This window comes from Oncorhynchus clarkii, chromosome 6 (assembly GCF_045791955.1).
Source record: "Oncorhynchus clarkii lewisi isolate Uvic-CL-2024 chromosome 6, UVic_Ocla_1.0, whole genome shotgun sequence".
NCBI classification, from domain to species: Eukaryota; Metazoa; Chordata; class Actinopteri; order Salmoniformes; family Salmonidae; genus Oncorhynchus; species Oncorhynchus clarkii.
Genome location: NC_092152.1, coordinates 85294276 through 85313714, shown reverse-complemented (window position 1 = coordinate 85313714; position 19439 = coordinate 85294276). Strand labels below are relative to the sequence as shown.

At 45.1% G+C, this 19439-nt stretch overlaps 1 protein-coding gene across 1 annotated transcript in view; it reads left to right on the top strand.

Annotated features, from left to right (window-relative positions):
* The first annotated feature begins 1876 nt into the window (after positions 1–1876).
* The window catches only part of LOC139412462 (centrosomal protein 89), a 155208-nt gene continuing 137645 nt past the window's right edge, over positions 1877–19439 (top strand). Inside the window, exons 1-4 of the mRNA XM_071159249.1 lie at positions 1877–1894; positions 2098–2204; positions 8370–8525; positions 9080–9284. Of these exons, the coding sequence (XP_071015350.1) occupies positions 1877–1894; positions 2098–2204; positions 8370–8525; positions 9080–9284 (486 nt within the window). The remainder of the gene's footprint in view (positions 1895–2097; positions 2205–8369; positions 8526–9079; positions 9285–19439) is intronic.

Sequence of the window (19439 nt, the reverse complement as noted above, 5' to 3'; positions counted from 1 at the left end):
AGTTAGCCAGCCAACTTTGTCTCTCTGCTTCTTACTAGACTAGTTAGCCAGCCAACTTTGTCGCTCTGCTTCTTACTAGACTAGTTAGCCAGCCAACTTTGTCTCTCTGCTTCTTACTAGACTAGTTAGCCAGCCAACTTTGTCTCTCTGCTTCTTACTAGGCTAGTTAGCCAGCCAACTTTGTCTCTCTGCTTCTTACTGGACTAGTTAGCCAGCCAACTTTGTCTCTCTGCTTCTTACTGGACTAGTTAGCCAGCCAACTTTGTCTCTCTGCTTCTTACTAGACTAGTTAGCCAGCCAACTTTGTCTCTCTGCTTCTTACTAGACTGGTTAGCCAGCCAACTTTGTCTCTCTGCTTCTTACTGGACTAGTTAGCCAGCCAACTTTGTCTCTCTGCTTCTTACTAGACTAGTTAGCCAGCCAACTTTGTCTCTCTGCTTCTTACTAGACTAGTTAGCCAGCCAACTTTGTCTCTCTGCTTCATACTAGACTAGTTAGCCAGCCAACTTTGTCTCTCTGCTTCTTACTAGGCTAGTTAGCCAGCCAACTTTGTCTCTCTGCTTCTTACTAGACTAGTTAGCCAGCCAACTTTGTCTCTCTGCTTCTTACTAGACTAGTTAGCCAGCCAACTTTGTCTCTCTGCTTCTTACTAGACTAGTTAGCCAGCCAACTTTGTCTCTCTGCTTCTTACTAGACTAGTTAGCCAGCCAACTTTGTCGCTCTGCTTCGAGAAGGGAAGAGGCTTACTCTAAAATTGATTAAAGTGTTTTCCCCCTCATCAATCTACACACTACTCCATGAGGACAATGCAAAAACAGGTTTTATTTATTTTTTGCTAATTTATTACAAATAAAAAGCTGAAGTATCACATTTCCATAAGTATTCAGACCCTTTACTCAGTACTTTGTTGAAGCACCTTTGTCAGCGATTACAGCCTCAAGTCTTCTTGGGTATGACACTACAAGCTTGTCACACCTGTATTTGGGGAGTTTCTCCCATTCCTGTCTGCAGATCCTCTCAAGCTCTGTCAGGTTGGATGAGGAACGTTTCTCCAGAGCGATTCTGTAGGTAAAAGATGGCTCAACGTACCTCGCTCTCCCCTCTACATTGAACACGATATGACAAACAGAAAAGCAATTGTCAAGAATGAAGTGGTTTAGAAGTGCCTTTGTTAGGTGTGTGTGTGTTTGTAATAATTTACTCAAGCCGTTTGTAGTCCTGGTGTTATACAGGAAGTGATGCTGTGGTCCGTGGGAGTGTGTGTGTGTGTTATACAGGAAGTGATGCTGTGGTCCGTGGGAGTGTGTGTGTTATACAGGAAGTGATGCTGTGGTCCGTGGGAGTGTGTGTGTGTGTGTTATACTGGAAGTGATGCTGTGGTCCGTGGGAGTGTGTGTGTGTGTTATACAGGAAGTGATGCTGTGGTCCGTGGGAGTGTGTGTGTGTGTGTGTGTTATACAGGAAGTGATGCTGTGGTCCGTGGGAGTGTGTGTGTGTTATACAGGAAGTGATGCTGTGGTCCGTGGGTGTGTGTGTGTGTTATACAGGAAGTGATGCTGTGGTCCGTGGGAGTGTGTGTGTGTGTTATACAGGAAGTGATGCTGTGGTCCGTGGGAGTGTGTGTGTGTGTGTGTGTTATACTTGAAGTGATGCTGTGGTCCGTGGGAGTGTGTGTGTGTGTGTTATACAGGAAGTGATGCTGTGGTCCGTGGTAGAGTGTGTGTGTTATACAGGAAGTGATGCTGTGGTCCGTGGGAGTGTGTGTGTGTGTGTGTTATACAGGAAGTGATGCTGTGGTCCGTGGGAGTGTGTGTGTGTGTTATACAGGAAGTGATGCTGTGGTCCGTGGGAGTGTGTGTGTGTTATACAGGAAGTGATGCTGTGGTCCGTGGGAGTATGTGTGTTATACAGGAAGTGATGCCGTGTTCACCATATTTGGAAACATTTGGTCAGTCTACTTGTCTCAAAGATCCTCCTCGTCAACTCCATAACCATCAACTTCCATGTTAACATCATTCTCTCTCCTCACACCTCATCAACTCACCTTCACTGTGTTGTGGTGAACGTTTCCCCCTAACAAGGTTTGTTTTGATTTAGAGGCACATAGCTCACGGCTTGATCCCTGCAGCCACCGTCGCCCCCCGGCCTGCTGTACCCCGTACCCCTCCCCCTCGCAGCCCGTACCCCTCTCCAGAAAGACCCAGGTACCTATATGGAACATACACCTAACAAACGGACCTGCATCCCACATGGCATCCTGTACCCTATATAGAATGCACACCTTTTCACCGGGGCCCGTAGGATAGTGCGTTTTATGTAGGGAATAGGGTGTCATTTGGAATGCACTCTCAACTCTGTCTGATGTCTTTCTCTCCTCTTCCCTTCTCGTTCCTTGTCTCCTCGTTCCTTGTCTCCTCGTTCCTTGTCTCCTTGTTCCTTGTCTCCTCTTCCCTCCTCGTTCCTTGTCTCCACTTCCCTTCTGGTTCCTTGTCTCCTCATTCCTTGTCTCCTCGTTCCTTGTCTCCTCATTCCTTGTCTCCTCGTTCCTTGTCTCCTCGTTCCTTGTCTCCTCGTTCCTTGTCTCCACTTCCCTTGTCTCCACTTCCCTTCTGGTTCCTTGTCTCCTCATTCCTTGTCTCCTCGTTCCTTGTCTCCTTGTTCCTTGTCTCTTCTTCCCTCCTCGTTCCTTGTCTCCACTTCCCTTCTGGTTCCTTGTCTCCTCGTTCCTTGTCTCCTCGTTACTTGTCTCCTCGTTACTTGTCTCCACTTCCCTTCTCTCCTCTTCCGTTCTCGTTACTTGTCTCCTCGTTCCTTGTCTCCTCGTTCCTTGTCTCCACTTCCCTTGTCTCCACTTCCCTTCTGGTTCCTTGTCTCCTCATTCCTTGTCTCCTCGTTCCTTGTCTCCTTGTTCCTTGTCTCCTCTTCCCTCCTCGTTCCTTGTCTCCACTTCCCTTCTGGTTCCTTGTCTCCTCGTTCCTTGTCTCCTCGTTACTTGTCTCCTCGTTACTTGTCTCCACTTCCCTTCTCTCCTCCTCCGTTCTCGTTCCTTGTCTCCTCGTTCCTTGTCTCCTCCTTACTTGTCTCCTCGTTCCTTGTCTCCTCGTTACTTGTCTCCACTTCCCTTCTCTCCTCTTCCATTCTCGTTCCTTGTCTCCTCGTTCCTTGTCTCCTCCTTACTTGTCTCCTCGTTCCTTGTCTTCTGTCATCCTTTTTCCTTCTAACCTTATTGCCATGACTCTCAGATGACTTATTGTACATGTAAGTATGAATGACTATCTGAATTCTGACTTATCTATCCTAAAACCTCTTACAGGTGACATCATCCCATCTGTCCTAAAACCTGTTATTACAGGTGACCTCATCCCATCTGGGCTAAAACCTGTTATTACTGGTTGACCTCATCCCATCTATCCTAAAACCTCTTATTACAGGTGACCTCATCCCATCTGGGCTAAAACCTGTTATTACAGGTGACATCATCCCATCTGTCCTAAAACCTGTTATTACAGGTGACATCATCCCATCTGTCCTAAAACCTGTTATTACAGGTGACATCATCCCATCTGTCCTAAAACCTGTTATTATAGGTGACCTCATCCCATCTGGGCTAAAACCTGTAATTACAGGTGACCTCATCCCATCTGTCCTAAAACCTGTTATTGCAGGTGACCTCATCCCATCTGTCCTAAAACCTGTTATTACAGGTGACCTCATCCCATCTATCCTAAAACCTGTAATTACAGGTGACCTCATCCCATCTGTCCTAAAGCCTGTTATTACAGGTGACCTCAATCTATCTGTCCTTAAAACCTGTTATTACAGGTGACATCATCTCACCTGGGCTAAAACCTGTTATTACAGGTAACCTCATCCCATCTATCCTAAAACCTGTAATTACAGGTGACCTCATCCCATCTGGGCTAAAATGTGTTATTACAGGTGACCTCATCCCTTCTGTCCTAAAACCTGTTATTACAGGTGACCTCATCCCATCTGTCCTAAAACCTGTTATTGCAGGTGACCTCATCCCATCTGTCCTAAAACCTGTTATTGCAGGTGACCTCATCCATCTGTCCTAAAACCTGTTATTGCAGGTGACCTCATCCCATCTCTCCTAAAACCTGTTATTACAGGTGACATCATCTCACCTAGGCTAAAACCTGTTATTACAGGTGACCTCATCCCTTCTTGGTTAAAACCTGTTATTACAGGTGACCTCATCCCATCTGGGTTAAAACCTGTTATTACAGGTGACCTCATCCCATCTTGGTTAAAACCTGTTATTACAGGTGACCTCATCCCATCTGGGTTAAAACCTGTTATTACAGGTGACCTCAGCCCATCTGGGCTTAAACCTGTAATTACAGGTGACATCATCTCATCTGGGCTAAAACGTGTTATTACAGGTGACCTCATCTAGGTTAAAACCTGTTATTACAGGTAACCTCATCCCATCTGTCCTACAACCTGTAATACAGGTAACCTCATCCCATCTGGGTTAAAACCTGTAATTACAGGTAACCTCATCCCATCTGGGCTAAAACCTGTAATTACAGGTGACCTCATCCCATCTGTCCTAAAACCTGTTATTGCAGGTGACCTCATCCCATCTGTCCTAAAACCTGTTATTACAGGTGACCTCATCCCATCTATCCTAAAACCTGTAATTACAGGTGACCTCATCCCATCTGTCCTAAAGCCTGTTATTACAGGTGACCTCAATCTATCTGTCCTTAAAACCTGTTATTACAGGTGACATCATCTCACCTGGGCTAAAACCTGTTATTACAGGTAACCTCATCCCATCTATCCTAAAACCTGTAATTACAGGTGACCTCATCCCATCTGGGCTAAAATGTGTTATTACAGGTGACCTCATCCCTTCTGTCCTAAAACCTGTTATTACAGGTGACCTCATCCCATCTGTCCTAAAACCTGTTATTGCAGGTGACCTCATCCCATCTGTCCTAAAACCTGTTATTGCAGGTGACCTCATCCATCTGTCCTAAAACCTGTTATTGCAGGTGACCTCATCCCATCTCTCCTAAAACCTGTTATTACAGGTGACATCATCTCACCTAGGCTAAAACCTGTTATTACAGGTGACCTCATCCCTTCTTGGTTAAAACCTGTTATTACAGGTGACCTCATCCCATCTGGGTTAAAACCTGTTATTACAGGTGACCTCATCCCATCTTGGTTAAAACCTGTTATTACAGGTGACCTCATCCCATCTGGGTTAAAACCTGTTATTACAGGTGACCTCAGCCCATCTGGGCTTAAACCTGTAATTACAGGTGACATCATCTCATCTGGGCTAAAACGTGTTATTACAGGTGACCTCATCTAGGTTAAAACCTGTTATTACAGGTAACCTCATCCCATCTGTCCTACAACCTGTAATACAGGTAACCTCATCCCATCTGGGTTAAAACCTGTAATTACAGGTAACCTCATCCCATCTGGGTTAAAACCTGTTATTACAGGTGACATCATCCCATCTGTCCTAAAACCTGTTATTACAGGTGACATCATCCCATCTGTCCTAAAACCTGTTATTACAGGTGACATCATCCCATCTGTCCTAAAACCTGTTATTATAGGTGACCTCATTTCATCTGTCCTAAAACCTGTTATTATAGGTGACCTCATTCTATCTGTCCTAAAACCTGCTATTGCAGGTGACCTCATCCCATCTATCCTAAAACCTGTTATTACAGGTTACCTCATCCCATCTGGGCTAAAACCTGTAATTACAGGTGACCTCATCCCATCTAGGCTAAAACCTGTAATTACAAGTGACCTCATCCCATCTGGGCTAAAACCTGTAATTACAGGTGACCTCATCCCATCTGTCCTAAAACCTGTTATTGCAGGTGACCTCATCCCATCTGTCCTAAAACCTGTTATTGCAGGTGACCTCATCCCATCTATCCTAAAACCTGTTATTACAGGTGACCTCATCCCATCTGGGCTAAAACCTGTAATTACAGGTGACCTCATCCCATCTGTCCTAAAACCTGTTATTACAGGTAACCTCATCCCATCTGGGCTAAAACCTGTAATTACAGGTGACCTCATCCCATCTGGGCTAAAACGTGTTATTACAGGTGACCTCATCCCTTCTGTCCTAAAACCTGTTATTGCAGGTGACCTCATCCCATCTGGGCTAAAACCTGTAATTACAGGTGACCTCATCCCATCTGGGTTACAACCTGTAATTACAGGTAATCTCATCCCATCTGGGTTAAAACCTGTAATTACAGGTAACCTCATCCCATCTGGGTTAAAATCTGTAATTACAGGTGACCTCTTCCCTTCTGTCCTAAAACCTGTTATTACAGGTGACCTCATCCCATCTGGGCTAAAACCTGTAATTACAGGTGACCTCATCCCATCTGTCCTAAAACCTGTTATTGCAGGTGACCTCATCCCATCTGTCCTAAAACCTGTTATTGCAGGTGACCTCATCCCATCTGTCCTAAAACCTGTTATTGCAGGTGACCTCATCCCATCTGTCCTAAAACTTGTTATTACAGGTGACCTCATCCCATCTATCCTAAAACCTGTTATTACAGGTGACATCATCTCACCTGGGCTAAAACCTGTTATTACAGGTGACCTCATCCCATCTTGGTTAAAACCTGTTATTACAGGTGACCTCATCCCATCTTGGTTAAAACCTGTTATTACAGGTGACCTCATCCCATCTGGGTTAAAACCTGTTATTACAGGTGACCTCATTCCATCTGGGTTAAAACCTGTTATTACAGGTGACCTCAGCCCATCTGGGCTTAAACCTGTAATTACAGGTGACATCATCTCATCTGGGCTAAAACGTGTTATTACAGGTAACCTCATCCCATCTGTCCTACAACCTGTAATACAGGTAACCTCATCCCATCTGGGTTAAAACCTGTAATTACAGGTAACCTCATCCCACCTGGGTTAAAACCTGTAATTACAGGTAACCTCATCCCATCTGGGTTAAAACCTGTAATTACAGGTAACCTCATCCCATCTGGGTTAAAACCTGTAATTACAGGTAACCTCATCCCATCTGGGTTAAAACCTGTAATTACAGGTAACCTCATCCCATCTGGGTTAAAACCTGTAATTACAGGTAACCTCATCCCATCTGGGTTAAAACCTTAGTGTCACGGACTTATAAGTATCACTTGTTTTTGTTGTTGACTCCCATCTGTGCTTAATGAACCCTCATCCATCTGTGTTTTAATGAACCCTCATCCATCGGTGCTTAATGAACCCTCATCCATCTGTGTTTTAAATAACCCTCATCCATCTGTGTTTAATGAACCCTCATCCATCTGTGTTTATGAACCCTCATCCATCTGTGTTTAATGAACCCTCATCCATCTGTGTTTTAATGAACCCTCATCCATCGGTGCTTAATGAACCCTCATCCATCTGTGTTTTAAATAACCCTCATCCATCTGTGTTTTAAATAACCCTCATCCATCTGTGTTTAATGAACCCTCATCCATCGGTGCTTAATGAACCCTCATCCATCTATGTTTAATGAACCCTCATCCATCTGTGTTTAATGAACCCTCATCCATCTGTGTGTTAATGAACCCTCATCCATCTGTGTTTAATGAACCCTCATCCATCTGTGTTTTAATGAACCCTCATCCATCTGTGTTTAATGAACCCTCATCCATCGGTGCTTAATGAACCCTCATCCATCTATGTTTAATGAACCCTCATCCATCTGTGTTTAATGAATCCTCATCCATCTGTGTGTTTATGAACCCTCATCCATCTGTGTTAAATGAACCCTCACCCATCTGTGTTTAATGAACCCTCATCCATCTGTGTTTTAATGAACCCTCATCCATCTGTGTTTAATGAACCCTCATCCATCTATGTTTAATGAACCCTCATCCATCTGTGCTTAATGAACCCTCATCCATCTGTGTGTTAATGAACCCTCATCCACTTGTGTGTTAATTAACCCTCATCCATCTGTGCTTAATGAACCCTCATCCATCTGTGTGTTAATGAACCCTCATCCATCTGTGTGTTAATGAACCCTCATCCACTTGTGTGTTAATTAACCCTCATCCATCTGTGCTTAATGAACCCTCATCCATCTGTGTGTTAATGAACCCTCATCCATATGTGTGTTAATGAACCCTCATCCATCTGTGTGTTAATGAACCCTCATCCACTTGTGTGTTAATTAACCCTCATCCATCTGTGCTTAATGAACCCTCATCCATTTGTGTGTTAATGAAACCTCATCCATCTGTGTGTTAATGAACCCTCATCCATAGTGACAATGTGTTTTCTACTTTTGTCTGTATCCTCCACTTCCTCTTTAACTCGTCTTTCTGTCCGTACTACAGGTCTGCCTTGGCAGCCGCCATCTTGTCGTCGTCGTTGACCGGCAGGACCATCGCCCTCCCTCCTGCACGCCCCAGATCCTTCTCCGAGAGTGACTGCTCACGCTCAGAGACACACACCACGTTCGAGCCTTACGCCAGCACAGCGCTCTACACTAGGTAGGCCGCCTTTGCTTGTTGGTGTCGCTCAGAATCCGTCAACATCACTGAGTCTGACAATCAATTCTTCCGCGATTCCTTGCATCCTATCTCCTAGCGTCAGGTTTGAAACGTATTGGAGGAGAAGGCTCAAGGTCCCGCCCCTCAGACCTTCTTCTCCAATACGTTTTGAGGAGGAGTCGAGGACAGATGAATTGAGAAAGAGCCTGCAGTGCCACCTACAGATGTCGTATCTTAATTTGACCCAGTTTTTCACAGCAGGAAAATAATCCTGCAGCAACAGGAAATGTGAATTATTATGTGGATTATAATGACATACATGTTTTGTAGTGGTTGTTATATTTTCTCATTAGGGCAAATAACATCTGACATTTTTTAAGTGGAAAATTATAAACATTAGCAACCTTTTTAAACCTTGAATCCTGCAACAACTTGATGATCAAATGAAGATCCTATACCTGTAGTAGGTCACTTACTGCCCTCAGTGACCAAAGCTGTGAATCAGTGATACCAGAGGAGTAGATCTGTGATCTCTCTCTCATGTCTTTATTTAGAGACGGAGAGCCAGAATCTTTGACTGGCCGGCCTCGCTTGCCCTCTCCTGGGCTCTCTGAAGACCATGATGATGAAGAGGAGGAGGAGGACTTAGAGAGATTGTTTCTGTCAGATGAAGATGGTCATGTCTACCAGTCTCTGGATCGCCGGGGGAGAAGTCCCACCAGAGACAGATATGACATCTACGCCCGGCCTGTAAAACAGGTAGGAAGGGTTTGCGTCAGGACATCTACACCCGGCCTGTAAAACAGGGAGGAAGGGTTTGGGTCAGGACATCTACACCCGGCCTGTAAAACAGGGAGGAAGGGTTTGGGTCAGGACATCTACACCCGGCCTGTAAAACAGGGAGGAAGGGTTTGGGTCAGGACATCTACACCCGGCCTGTAAAACAGGGAGGAAGGGTTTGGGTCAGGACATCTACACCCGGCCTGTAAAACAGGGAGGAAGGGTTTGGGTCAGGACATCTACACCCGGCCTGTAAAACAGGGAGGAAGGGTTTGGGTCAGGACCTCTACACCCGGCCTGTAAAACAGGGAGGAAGGGTTTGGGTCAGGACATCTACACCCGGCCTGTAAAACAGGGAGGAAGGGTTTGGGTCAGGACATCTACACCCGGCCTGTAAAACAGGGAGGAAGGGTTTGGGTCAGGACATCTACACCCGGCCTGTAAAACAGGGAGGAAGGGTTTGGGTCAGGGCATCTACACCCGGCCTGTAAAACAGGGAGGAAGGGTTTGGGTCAGGACATCTACACCCGGCCTGTAAAACAGGGAGGAAGGGTTTGGGTCAGGGCCGTCCACACCAACGACCATAACTACTGTAGCCTGCCGTTAACAGGTTAACCATAGATATCTAAGGGCCGTCCTCACCAACGACCATAACTACTGTAGCCTGCCGTTAACAGGTTAACCTGTTGCGACGACCAAACCCGGATCCGGGATTCTATTTATAGACCTAAGCTCATTACCATAACGCAACGTTAACTATTCATGAAAATCGCAAATGAAATGAAATAAATATGCTAGCTCTCAAGCTTAGCCTTTTGTTAACAACACTGTCATCTCAGATTTTCAAAATATGCTTTTCAACCATAGGAAAACAATCATTTGTGTAACAGTAGCTAGCTAGCGTAGCATTTAGCGTTAGCATTAGCGTTAGCATTAGCGTTAGCATTTAGCAGGCAACTATCACAAAAACAAGTAAAGCCTTCAAATAAAATAACTTACCTTTGAAGAACTTCTGATGTTTTCAATGAGGAGACTCTCAGTTAGATAGCAGATGCTCCGTTTTTCCAAAAAGATTCTTTGTGTATTAGAAATAGCTCCGTTTTGTACATCACATTTGGCTACCAAAAAAAAAAAAAAAAAAAAAAAAAAAAAACGAAAATTCAGCCCTCAAAACGCGAACTTTTTTCCAAATTAACTCCATAATATCGACTGAAACATGGCAAACGTGGTTTAGAATCAATCCTCAAGGTCTTTTTCCACATATCTCTTCAATGGGGCGGCAGGGTAGCCTAGTGGTTAGAGCGTTGGACTAGTAACCGGAAGGTTGTGAGTTCAAAACCCCCGAGCTGACAAGGAACAAATCTGTCGTTCTGCCCCTGAACAGGCAGTTAACCCACTGTTCCCAGGCCGTCATTGAAAATAAGAATTTGTTCTTAACTGACTTGCCTGGTTAAATAAAGGTAAAATAAAAAAATAAATAAATGATATATCCTTCGTGGAAGCCTGGTTTCTCCTTGCTCTCAAATGGAAAAATAATTGCACCTGGCTTTACGCTCCAATTTCGACGCAGGGACACCAGGCGGACACTTGGAAAATGTAGTCTCTTATGGTCAATCTTCCAATGATATGCCTACAAATACGTCACAATGCTGCTAACACTTTGGGGGAACGACAGAAAGTGTAGGCTCATTCCTTGCGCAATCACAGCCATATAAGGAGACAATGGAAAACAGAGCTTCAGAAATTCTGATCATTTCCTGGTTGATGCATCATCTTGGTTTCGCCTGTAGAATTAGTTCTGGGGCACTTACAGACAATATCTTTGCAGATTCTGAAACTTCAGAGTGTTTTCTTTCAAAAACTGTCAAGAATATGCATAGTCGAGCATCTTTTCGTGACAAAATATCGCGCTTAAAACGGGAACGTTTTTTATCCAAAAATGAAATAGCGCCCCTAGAGATCAAAGAGGTTAACCATAGATATCTAAGGGCCGTCCACACCAACCACCATAACTACTGTAGCCTGCCATTAACAGGTTAACCATAGATATCTAAGGGCCGTCCTCACCAACCACCATAACTACTGTAGCCTGCCGTTAACAGGTTAACCATAGATATCTAAGGGCCGTCCTCACCAACCACCATAACTACTGTAGCCTGCCGTTAACAGGTTAACCATAGATATCTAAGGGCCGTCCACACCAACCACCATAACTACTGTAGCCTGCCGTTAACAGGTTAACCATAGATATCTAAGGGCCGTCCACACCAACCACCATAACTACTGTAGCCTGCCGTTAACAGGTTAACCATAGATATCTAAGGGCCGTCCACACCAACCACCATAACTACTGTAGCCTGCCGTTAACAGGTTAACCATAGGTATCTAAGGGCCGTCCTCACCAACCACCATAACTACTGTAGCCTGCCGTTAACAGGTTAACCATAGATATCTAAGGGCCGTCCTCACCAACCACCATAACTACTGTAGCCTGCCGTTAACAGGGTAACCATAGATATCTAAGGGCCGTCCACACCAACGACCATAACTACTGTAGCCTGCCGTTAACAGGTTAACCATAGATATCTAAGGGCCGTCCACACCAACCACCATAACTACTGTAGCCTGCCGTTAACAGGTTAACCATAGATATCTAAGGGCCGTCCACACCAACCACCATAACTACTGTAGCCTGCCGTTAACAGGTTAACCATAGATATCTAAGGGCCGTCCACACCAACGACCATAACTACTGTAGCCTGCCGTTAACAGGTTAACCATAGATATCTAAGGGCCGTCCACACCAACGACCATAACTACTGTAGCCTGCCGTTAACAGGTTAACCATAGATATCTAAGGGCCGTCCACACCAACGACCATAACTACTGTAGCCTGCCGTTAACAGGTTAACCATAGATATCTAAGGGCCGTCCACACCAACCACCATAACTACTGTAGCCTGCCGTTAACAGGTTAACCATAGATATCTAAGGGCCGTCCTCACCAACCACCATAACTACTGTAGCCTGCCGTTAACAGGTTAACCATAGATATCTAAGGGCCGTCCACACCAACCACCATAACTACTGTAGCCTGCCGTTAACAGGTTAACCATAGATATCTAAGGGCCGTCCTCACCAACCACCGTAACTACTGTAGCCTGCCGTTAACAGGTTAACCATAGATATCTAAGGGCCGTCCTCACCAACCACCATAACTACTGTAGCCTGCCGTTAACAGGTTAACCATAGATATCTAAGGGCCGTCCTCACCAACCACCATAACTACTGTAGCCTGCCGTTAACAGGTTAACCATAGGTATCTAAGGGCCGTCCTCACCAACCACCATAACTACTGTAGCCTGCCGTTAACAGGTTAACCATAGATATCTAAGGGCCGTCCACACCAACGACCATAACTACTGTAGCCTGCCGTTAACAGGTTAACCATAGATATCTAAGGGCCGTCCTCACCAACCACCATAACTACTGTAGCCTGCCGTTAACAGGTTAACCATAGATATCTAAGGGCCGTCCTCACCAACCACCATAACTACTGTAGCCTGCCGTTAACAGGTTAACCATAGGTATCTAAGGGCCGTCCACGCCAACCACCATAACTACTGTAGCCTGCCGTTAACAGGTTAACCATAGATATCTAAGGGCCGTCCTCACCAACCACCATAACTACTGTAGCCTGCCGTTAACAGGTTAACCATAGATATCTAAGGGCCGTCCTCACCAACCACCATAACTACTGTAGCCTGCCGTTAACAGGTTAACCATAGGTATCTAAGGGCCGTCCACGCCAACCACCATAACTACTGTAGCCTGCCGTTAACAGGTTAACCATAGATATCTAAGGGCCGTCCTCACCAACCACCATAACTACTGTAGCCTGCCGTTAACAGGTTAACCATAGATATCTAAGGGCCGTCCTCACCAACCACCATAACTACTGTAGCCTGCCGTTAACAGGTTAACCATAGATATCTAAGGGCCGTCCTCACCAACCACCATAACTACTGTAGCCTGCCGTTAACAGGTTAACCATAGATATCTAAGGGCCGTCCACACCAACCACCATAACTACTGTAGCCTGCCGTTAACAGGTTAACCATAGATATCTAAGGGCCGTCCACACCAACCACCATAACTACTGTAGCCTGCCGTTAACAGGTTAACCATAGATATCTAAGGGCCGTCCACACCAACGACCATAACTACTGTAGCCTGCCGTTAACAGGTTAACCATAGATATCTAAGGGCCGTCCTCACCAACCACCATAACTACTGTAGCCTGCCGTTAACAGGTTAACCATAGATATCTAAGGGCCGTCCTCACCAACCACCATAACTACTGTATATTGACAAATGATACACACAGAGCCTTCAGAAAGTATTCACACCCCTCGACTTATCCCACATTTTATTGTTACAGCCGGAATTTAAAATGTATTAAAAGGAGATTTGTTTTTTTTAACTAGTCTACTACACACAACATCCCATAATGTCAAAGTGGTATTTATTCAATTGTTTTAACCTTTTTATTTAACTTGGCAAGTCAGTTAAGAACAAATTCTTATTTTACAATGACGGCCAAACCCCGGGACAGACCCGGACGACGCCGGGCCGATTGTGCGCCGCCCTATTGGACTCCCAATCACGGCCGGATGTGATACAGCCTGGATTCGAACCAGGGACTGCACTGAGACACAGTGCCTTAGACCACTGCGCCACTCAGGAGTAGAGTTCAGGAATAGACATCACATTATAAGTTGCATGGACTCACCTCTGTGTGTAATAATAGTGTTTAACATGAGGTGTGAATGACTACCTCATCTCTGAACCCCCACACATACAATTATGGGGTGGCAGGTAGCCTGGTGGTTAGAGTGTTGGACTAGTTACTGAAAGGTTGCAAGATCGAATCCCTGGTAAAAAAAATCTGTTGTTCTGACCCCTGAACAAGGCAGTTAACCCACTGTTTCTAGGCCGTCATTAAAAATAAGAATTTGTTCTTAACTGACTTGCCTAGTTGAATAAAAATATATCTGTAAGGTCCCGCGGTCGAGCAGTGAATTTCAAACACTGATTCAACCACAAAGACCAGGGAGGTTTTCCAAGGCCTCGCAAAGAAGGGCCCCTATTGATAAAAATAAAATAAAAAACAGACCTTGACAACCGTTTGAGCAGGGTGAGGTCATTAATTACACTTTGAATGGTGTATCAATACACCCAGTCACTACAAAGATTTCAAGGCCAATGGTGACTTTAAAACAGTTACAGAGTTTCATGGCTGTGACAGGAGAGAACTGAGGATGGATCAACAACACTGTAGTTACTCCACAATACTAACCTACATGACAGAGTGAAAAGAAGGAAGCCTGTACAGAATAACAAGTATTCCTAAACATGCATCCTGTTTGCAACAAGACACTAAAGTAAAACTGCAAAAAAATGTGGTGAAGTAATACAATGTTTGTCCTGAATACAGTGTTATGTTACATTACTGAGTACCACTCCTCATATGTTCAAGCATAGTGGTGGCTGCATCATGTTATGGGTATGCTTGTCATCGTTAAGGACTGGGGGAGTTTTTTCAGGATTAAAAAGAAATGGAATGGAGCTATTAGCACAGGCAACATCCTAGAGGAGAACCTGGTTCAGTCTGCTTTCAGACCAGACACTGGGAGACGAATTCACCTTTCAGCAGGTCAATAACCTAAAACACAAGGACAAATCTACACTGGAGTTGCTTACCTAGAAGATGGTTAATGTTCTTGAGTGGACGAGTTATAGTTTTAACTTAAATCTACTTGGAAATCTATGTCAAGACCTGAAAATGGTTGTCTAGCAATGATCAACAACCAATTTGACAGAGCTTGAAGAATTTATAAAATAATAATGGGCAAATGTTGGACAATCCAGGTGTGGAAATCTCTTAGGGTGTTATCACATTAAACAAACCCATCTCAGTCCTCTTTAAAGTGAACTCTGGGGCAGAAAAGGACCCATCTCAGTCCTCTTTTTAAAGTGAACTCTGGGGTAGAAAAGGACCCATCTCAGTCCTCTTTAAAGTGAACTCTGGGGTAGAAAAGGAACCATCTCAGTCCTCTTTAAAGTGAACTCTGGGGTAGAAAAGGACCCATCTCAGTCCTCTTTAAAGTGAACTCTGGGGTAGAAAAGGACCCATCTCAGTCCTCTTTAAAGTGAACTCTGGGGTAGAAAAGGACCCATCTCAGTCCTCTTTTTAAAGTGAACTCTGGGGTAGAAAAGGACCCATCTCAGTCCTCTTTTTAAAGTGAACTCTGGGGTAGAAAAGGACCCATCTCAGTCATCTTTAAAGTGAACTCTGGGGCAGAAAAGGACCCATCTCAGTCCTCTTTTTAAAGTGAACTCTGGGGTAGAAAAGGACCCATCTCAGTCCTCTTTAAAGTGAACTCTGGGGCAGAAAAGGACACATCTCAGTCCTCTTTAAAGTGAACTCTGGGGTAGAAAAGGACCCATCTCAGTCCTCTTTAAAGTGAACTCTGGGGTAGAAAAGGACCCATCTCAGTCCTCTTTAAAGTGAACTCTGGGGTAGAAAAGGACCCATCTCAGTCCTCTTTTTAAAGTGAACTCTGGGGTAGAAAAGGACCCATCTCAGTCCTCTTTAAAGTGAACTCTGGGGCAGAAAAGGACCCATCTCAGTCCTCTTTAAAGTGAACTCTGGGGCAGAAAAGGACCCATCTCCCATCTCAGTCCTCTTTTTAAAGTGAACTCTGGGGTAGAAAAGGACCCATCTCAGTCCTCTTTAAAGTGAACTCTGGGGCAGAAAAGGACCCATCTCAGTCCTCTTTAAAGTGAACTCTGGGGCAGAAAAGGACCCATCTCAGTCCTCTTTAAAGTGAACTCTGGGGTAGAAAAGGACCCATCTCAGTCCTCTTTAAAGTGAACTCTGGGGCAGAAAAGGACCCATCTCAGTCCTCTTTAAAGTGAACTCTGGGGCAGAAAAGGACCCATCTCAGTCCTCTTTAAAGTGAACTCTGGGGCAGAAAAGGACCCATCTCAGTCCTCTTTAAAGTGAACTCTGGGGTAGAAAAGGACCCATCTCAGTCCTCTTTAAAGTGAACTCTGGGGCAGAAAAGGACCCATCTCAGTCCTCTTTAAAGTGAACTCTGGGGCAGAAAAGGACCCATCTCAGTCCTCTTTAAAGTGAACTCTGGGGCAGAAAAGGACCCATCTCAGTCCTCTTTAAAGTGAACTCTGGGGCAGAAAAGGACCCATCTCAGTCCTCTTTAAAGTGAACTCTGGGGCAGAAAAGGACCCATCTCAGTCCTCTTTAAAGTGAACTCTGGGGCAGAAAAGGACCCATCTCAGTCCTCTTTAAAGTGAACTCTGGGGTAGAAAAGGACCCATCTCAGTCCTCTTTAAAGTGAACTCTGGGGCAGAAAAGGACCCATCTCAGTCCTCTTTAAAGTGAACTCTGGGGCAGAAAAGGACCCATCTCAGTCCTCTTTAAAGTGAACTCTGGGGTAGAAAAGGACCCATCTCAGTCCTCTTTAAAGTGAACTCTGGGGCAGAAAAGGACCCATCTCAGTCCTCTTTAAAGTGAACTCTGGGGCAGAAAAGGACCCATCTCAGTCCTCTTTAAAGTGAACTCTGGGGTAGAAAAGGACCCATCTCAGTCCTCTTTAAAGTGAACTCTGGGGCAGAAAAGGACCCATCTCAGTCCTCTTTAAAGTGAACTCTGGGGCAGAAAAGGACCCATCTCAGTCCTCTTTAAAGTGAACTCTGGGGCAGAAAAGGACCCATCTCAGTCCTCTTTAAAGTGAACTCTGGGGCAGAAAAGGACCCATCTCAGTCCTCTTTTTCTGGGGCAAAGTGAACTCTGGGGCAGAAAAGGACCCATCTCAGTCCTCTTTAAAGTGAACTCTGGGGCAGAAAAGGACCCATCTCAGTCCTCTTTAAAGTGAACTCTGGGGCAGAAAAGGACCCATCTCAGTCCTCTTTAAAGTGAACTCTGGGGCAGAAAAGGACCCATCTCAGTCCTCTTTTTAAAGTGAACTCTGGGGCAGAAAAGGACCCATCTCAGTCCTCTTTTTAAAGTGAACTCTGGGGCAGAAAAGGACCCATCTCAGTCCTCTTTTTAAAGTGAACTCTGGGGTAGAAAAGGACCCATCTCAGTCCTCTTTTTAAAGAGAACTCTGGGGCAGAAAAGGACCCATCTCAGTCCTCTTTTTAAAGTGAACTCTGGGGTAGAAAAGGACCCATCTCAGTCCTCTTTTTAAAGTGAACTCTGGGGCAGAAAAGGACCCATCTCAGTCCTCTTTAAAGTGAACTCTGGGGTAGAAAAGGACCCATCTCAGTCCTCTTTAAAGTGAACTCTGGGGTAGAAAAGGACCCATCTCAGTCCTCTTTTTAAAGTGAACTCTGGGGCAGAAAAGGACCCATCTCAGTCCTCTTTAAAGTGAACTCTGGGGCAGAAAAGGACCCATCTCAGTCCTCTTTTTAAAGTGAACTCTGGGGCAGAAAAGGACCCATCTCAGTCCTCTTTAAAGTGAACTCTGGGGTAGAAAAGGACCCATCTCAGTCCTCTTTTTAAAGTGAACTCTGGGGCAGAAAAGGACCCATCTCAGTCCTCTTTTTAAAGTGAACTCTGGGGCAGAAAAGGACCCATCTCAGTCCTCTTTAAAGTGAACTCTGGGGCAGAAAAGGACCCATCTCAGTCCTCTTTAAAGTGAACTCTGGGGCAGAAAAGGACCCATCTCAGTCCTCTTTAAAGTGAACTCTGGGGCAGAAAAGGACCCATCTCAGTCCTCTTTAAAGTGAACTCTGGGGCAGAAAAGGACCCATCTCAGTCCTCTTTAAAGTGAACTCTGGGGCAGAAAAGGACCCATCTCAGTCCTCTTTTTAAAGTGAACTCTGGGGCAGAAAAGGACCCATCTCAGTCCTCTTTAAAGTGAACTCTGGGGCAGAAAAGGACCCATCTCAGTCCTCTTTAAAGTGAACTCTGGGGCAGAAAAGGACCCATCTCAGTCCTCTTTAAAGTGAACTCTGGGGCAGAAAAGGACCCATCTCAGTCCTCTTTAAAGTGAACTCTGGGGCAGAAAAGGACCCATCTCAGTCCTCTTTTTAAAGTGAACTCTGGGGCAGAAAAGGACCCATCTCAGTCCTCTTTAAAGTGAACTCTGGGGCAGAAAAGGACCCATCTCAGTCCTCTTTAAAGTGAACTCTGGGGCAGAAAAGGACCCATCTCAGTCCTCTTTAAAGTGAACTCTGGGGCAGAAAAGGACCCATCTCAGTCCTCTTTTTAAAGTGAACTCTGGGGCAGAAAAGGACCCATCTCAGTCCTCTTTAAAGTGAACTCTGGGGTAGAAAAGGACCCATCTCAGTCCTCTTTAAAGTGAACTCTGGGGCAGAAAAGGACCCATCTCAGTCCTCTTTTTAAAGTGAACTCTGGGGCAGAAAAGGACCCATCTCAGTCCTCTTTTTAAAGTGAACTCTGGGGCAGAAAAGGACCCATCTCAGTCCTCTTTAAAGTGAACTCTGGGGCAGAAAAGGACCCATCTCAGTCCTCTTTAAAGTGAACTCTGGGGTAGAAAAGGACCCATCTCAGTCCTCTTTAAAGTGAACTCTGGGGTAGAAAAGGACCCATCTCAGTCCTCTTTAAAGTGAACTCTGGGGTAGAAAAGGACCCATCTCAGTCCTCTTTAAAGTGAACTCTGGGGCAGAAAAGGACCCATCTCAGTCCTCTTTAAAGTGAACTCTGGGGTAGAAAAGGACCCATCTCAGTCCTCTTTAAAGTGAACTCTGGGGCAGAAAAGGACCCATCTCAGTCCTCTTTAAAGTGAACTCTGGGGCAGAAAAGGACCCATCTCAGTCCTCTTTAAAGTGAACTCTGGGGCAGAAAAGGACCCATCTCAGTCCTCTTTAAAGTGAACTCTGGGGCAGAAAAGGACCCATCTCAGTCCTCTTTAAAGTGAACTCTGGGGCAGAAAAGGACCCATCTCAGTCCTCTTTAAAGTGAACTCTGGGGCAGAAAAGGACCCATCTCAGTCCTCTTTAAAGTGAACTCTGGGGTAGAAAAGGACCCATCTCAGTCCTCTTTAAAGTGAACTCTGGGGCAGAAAAGGACCCATCTCAGTCCTC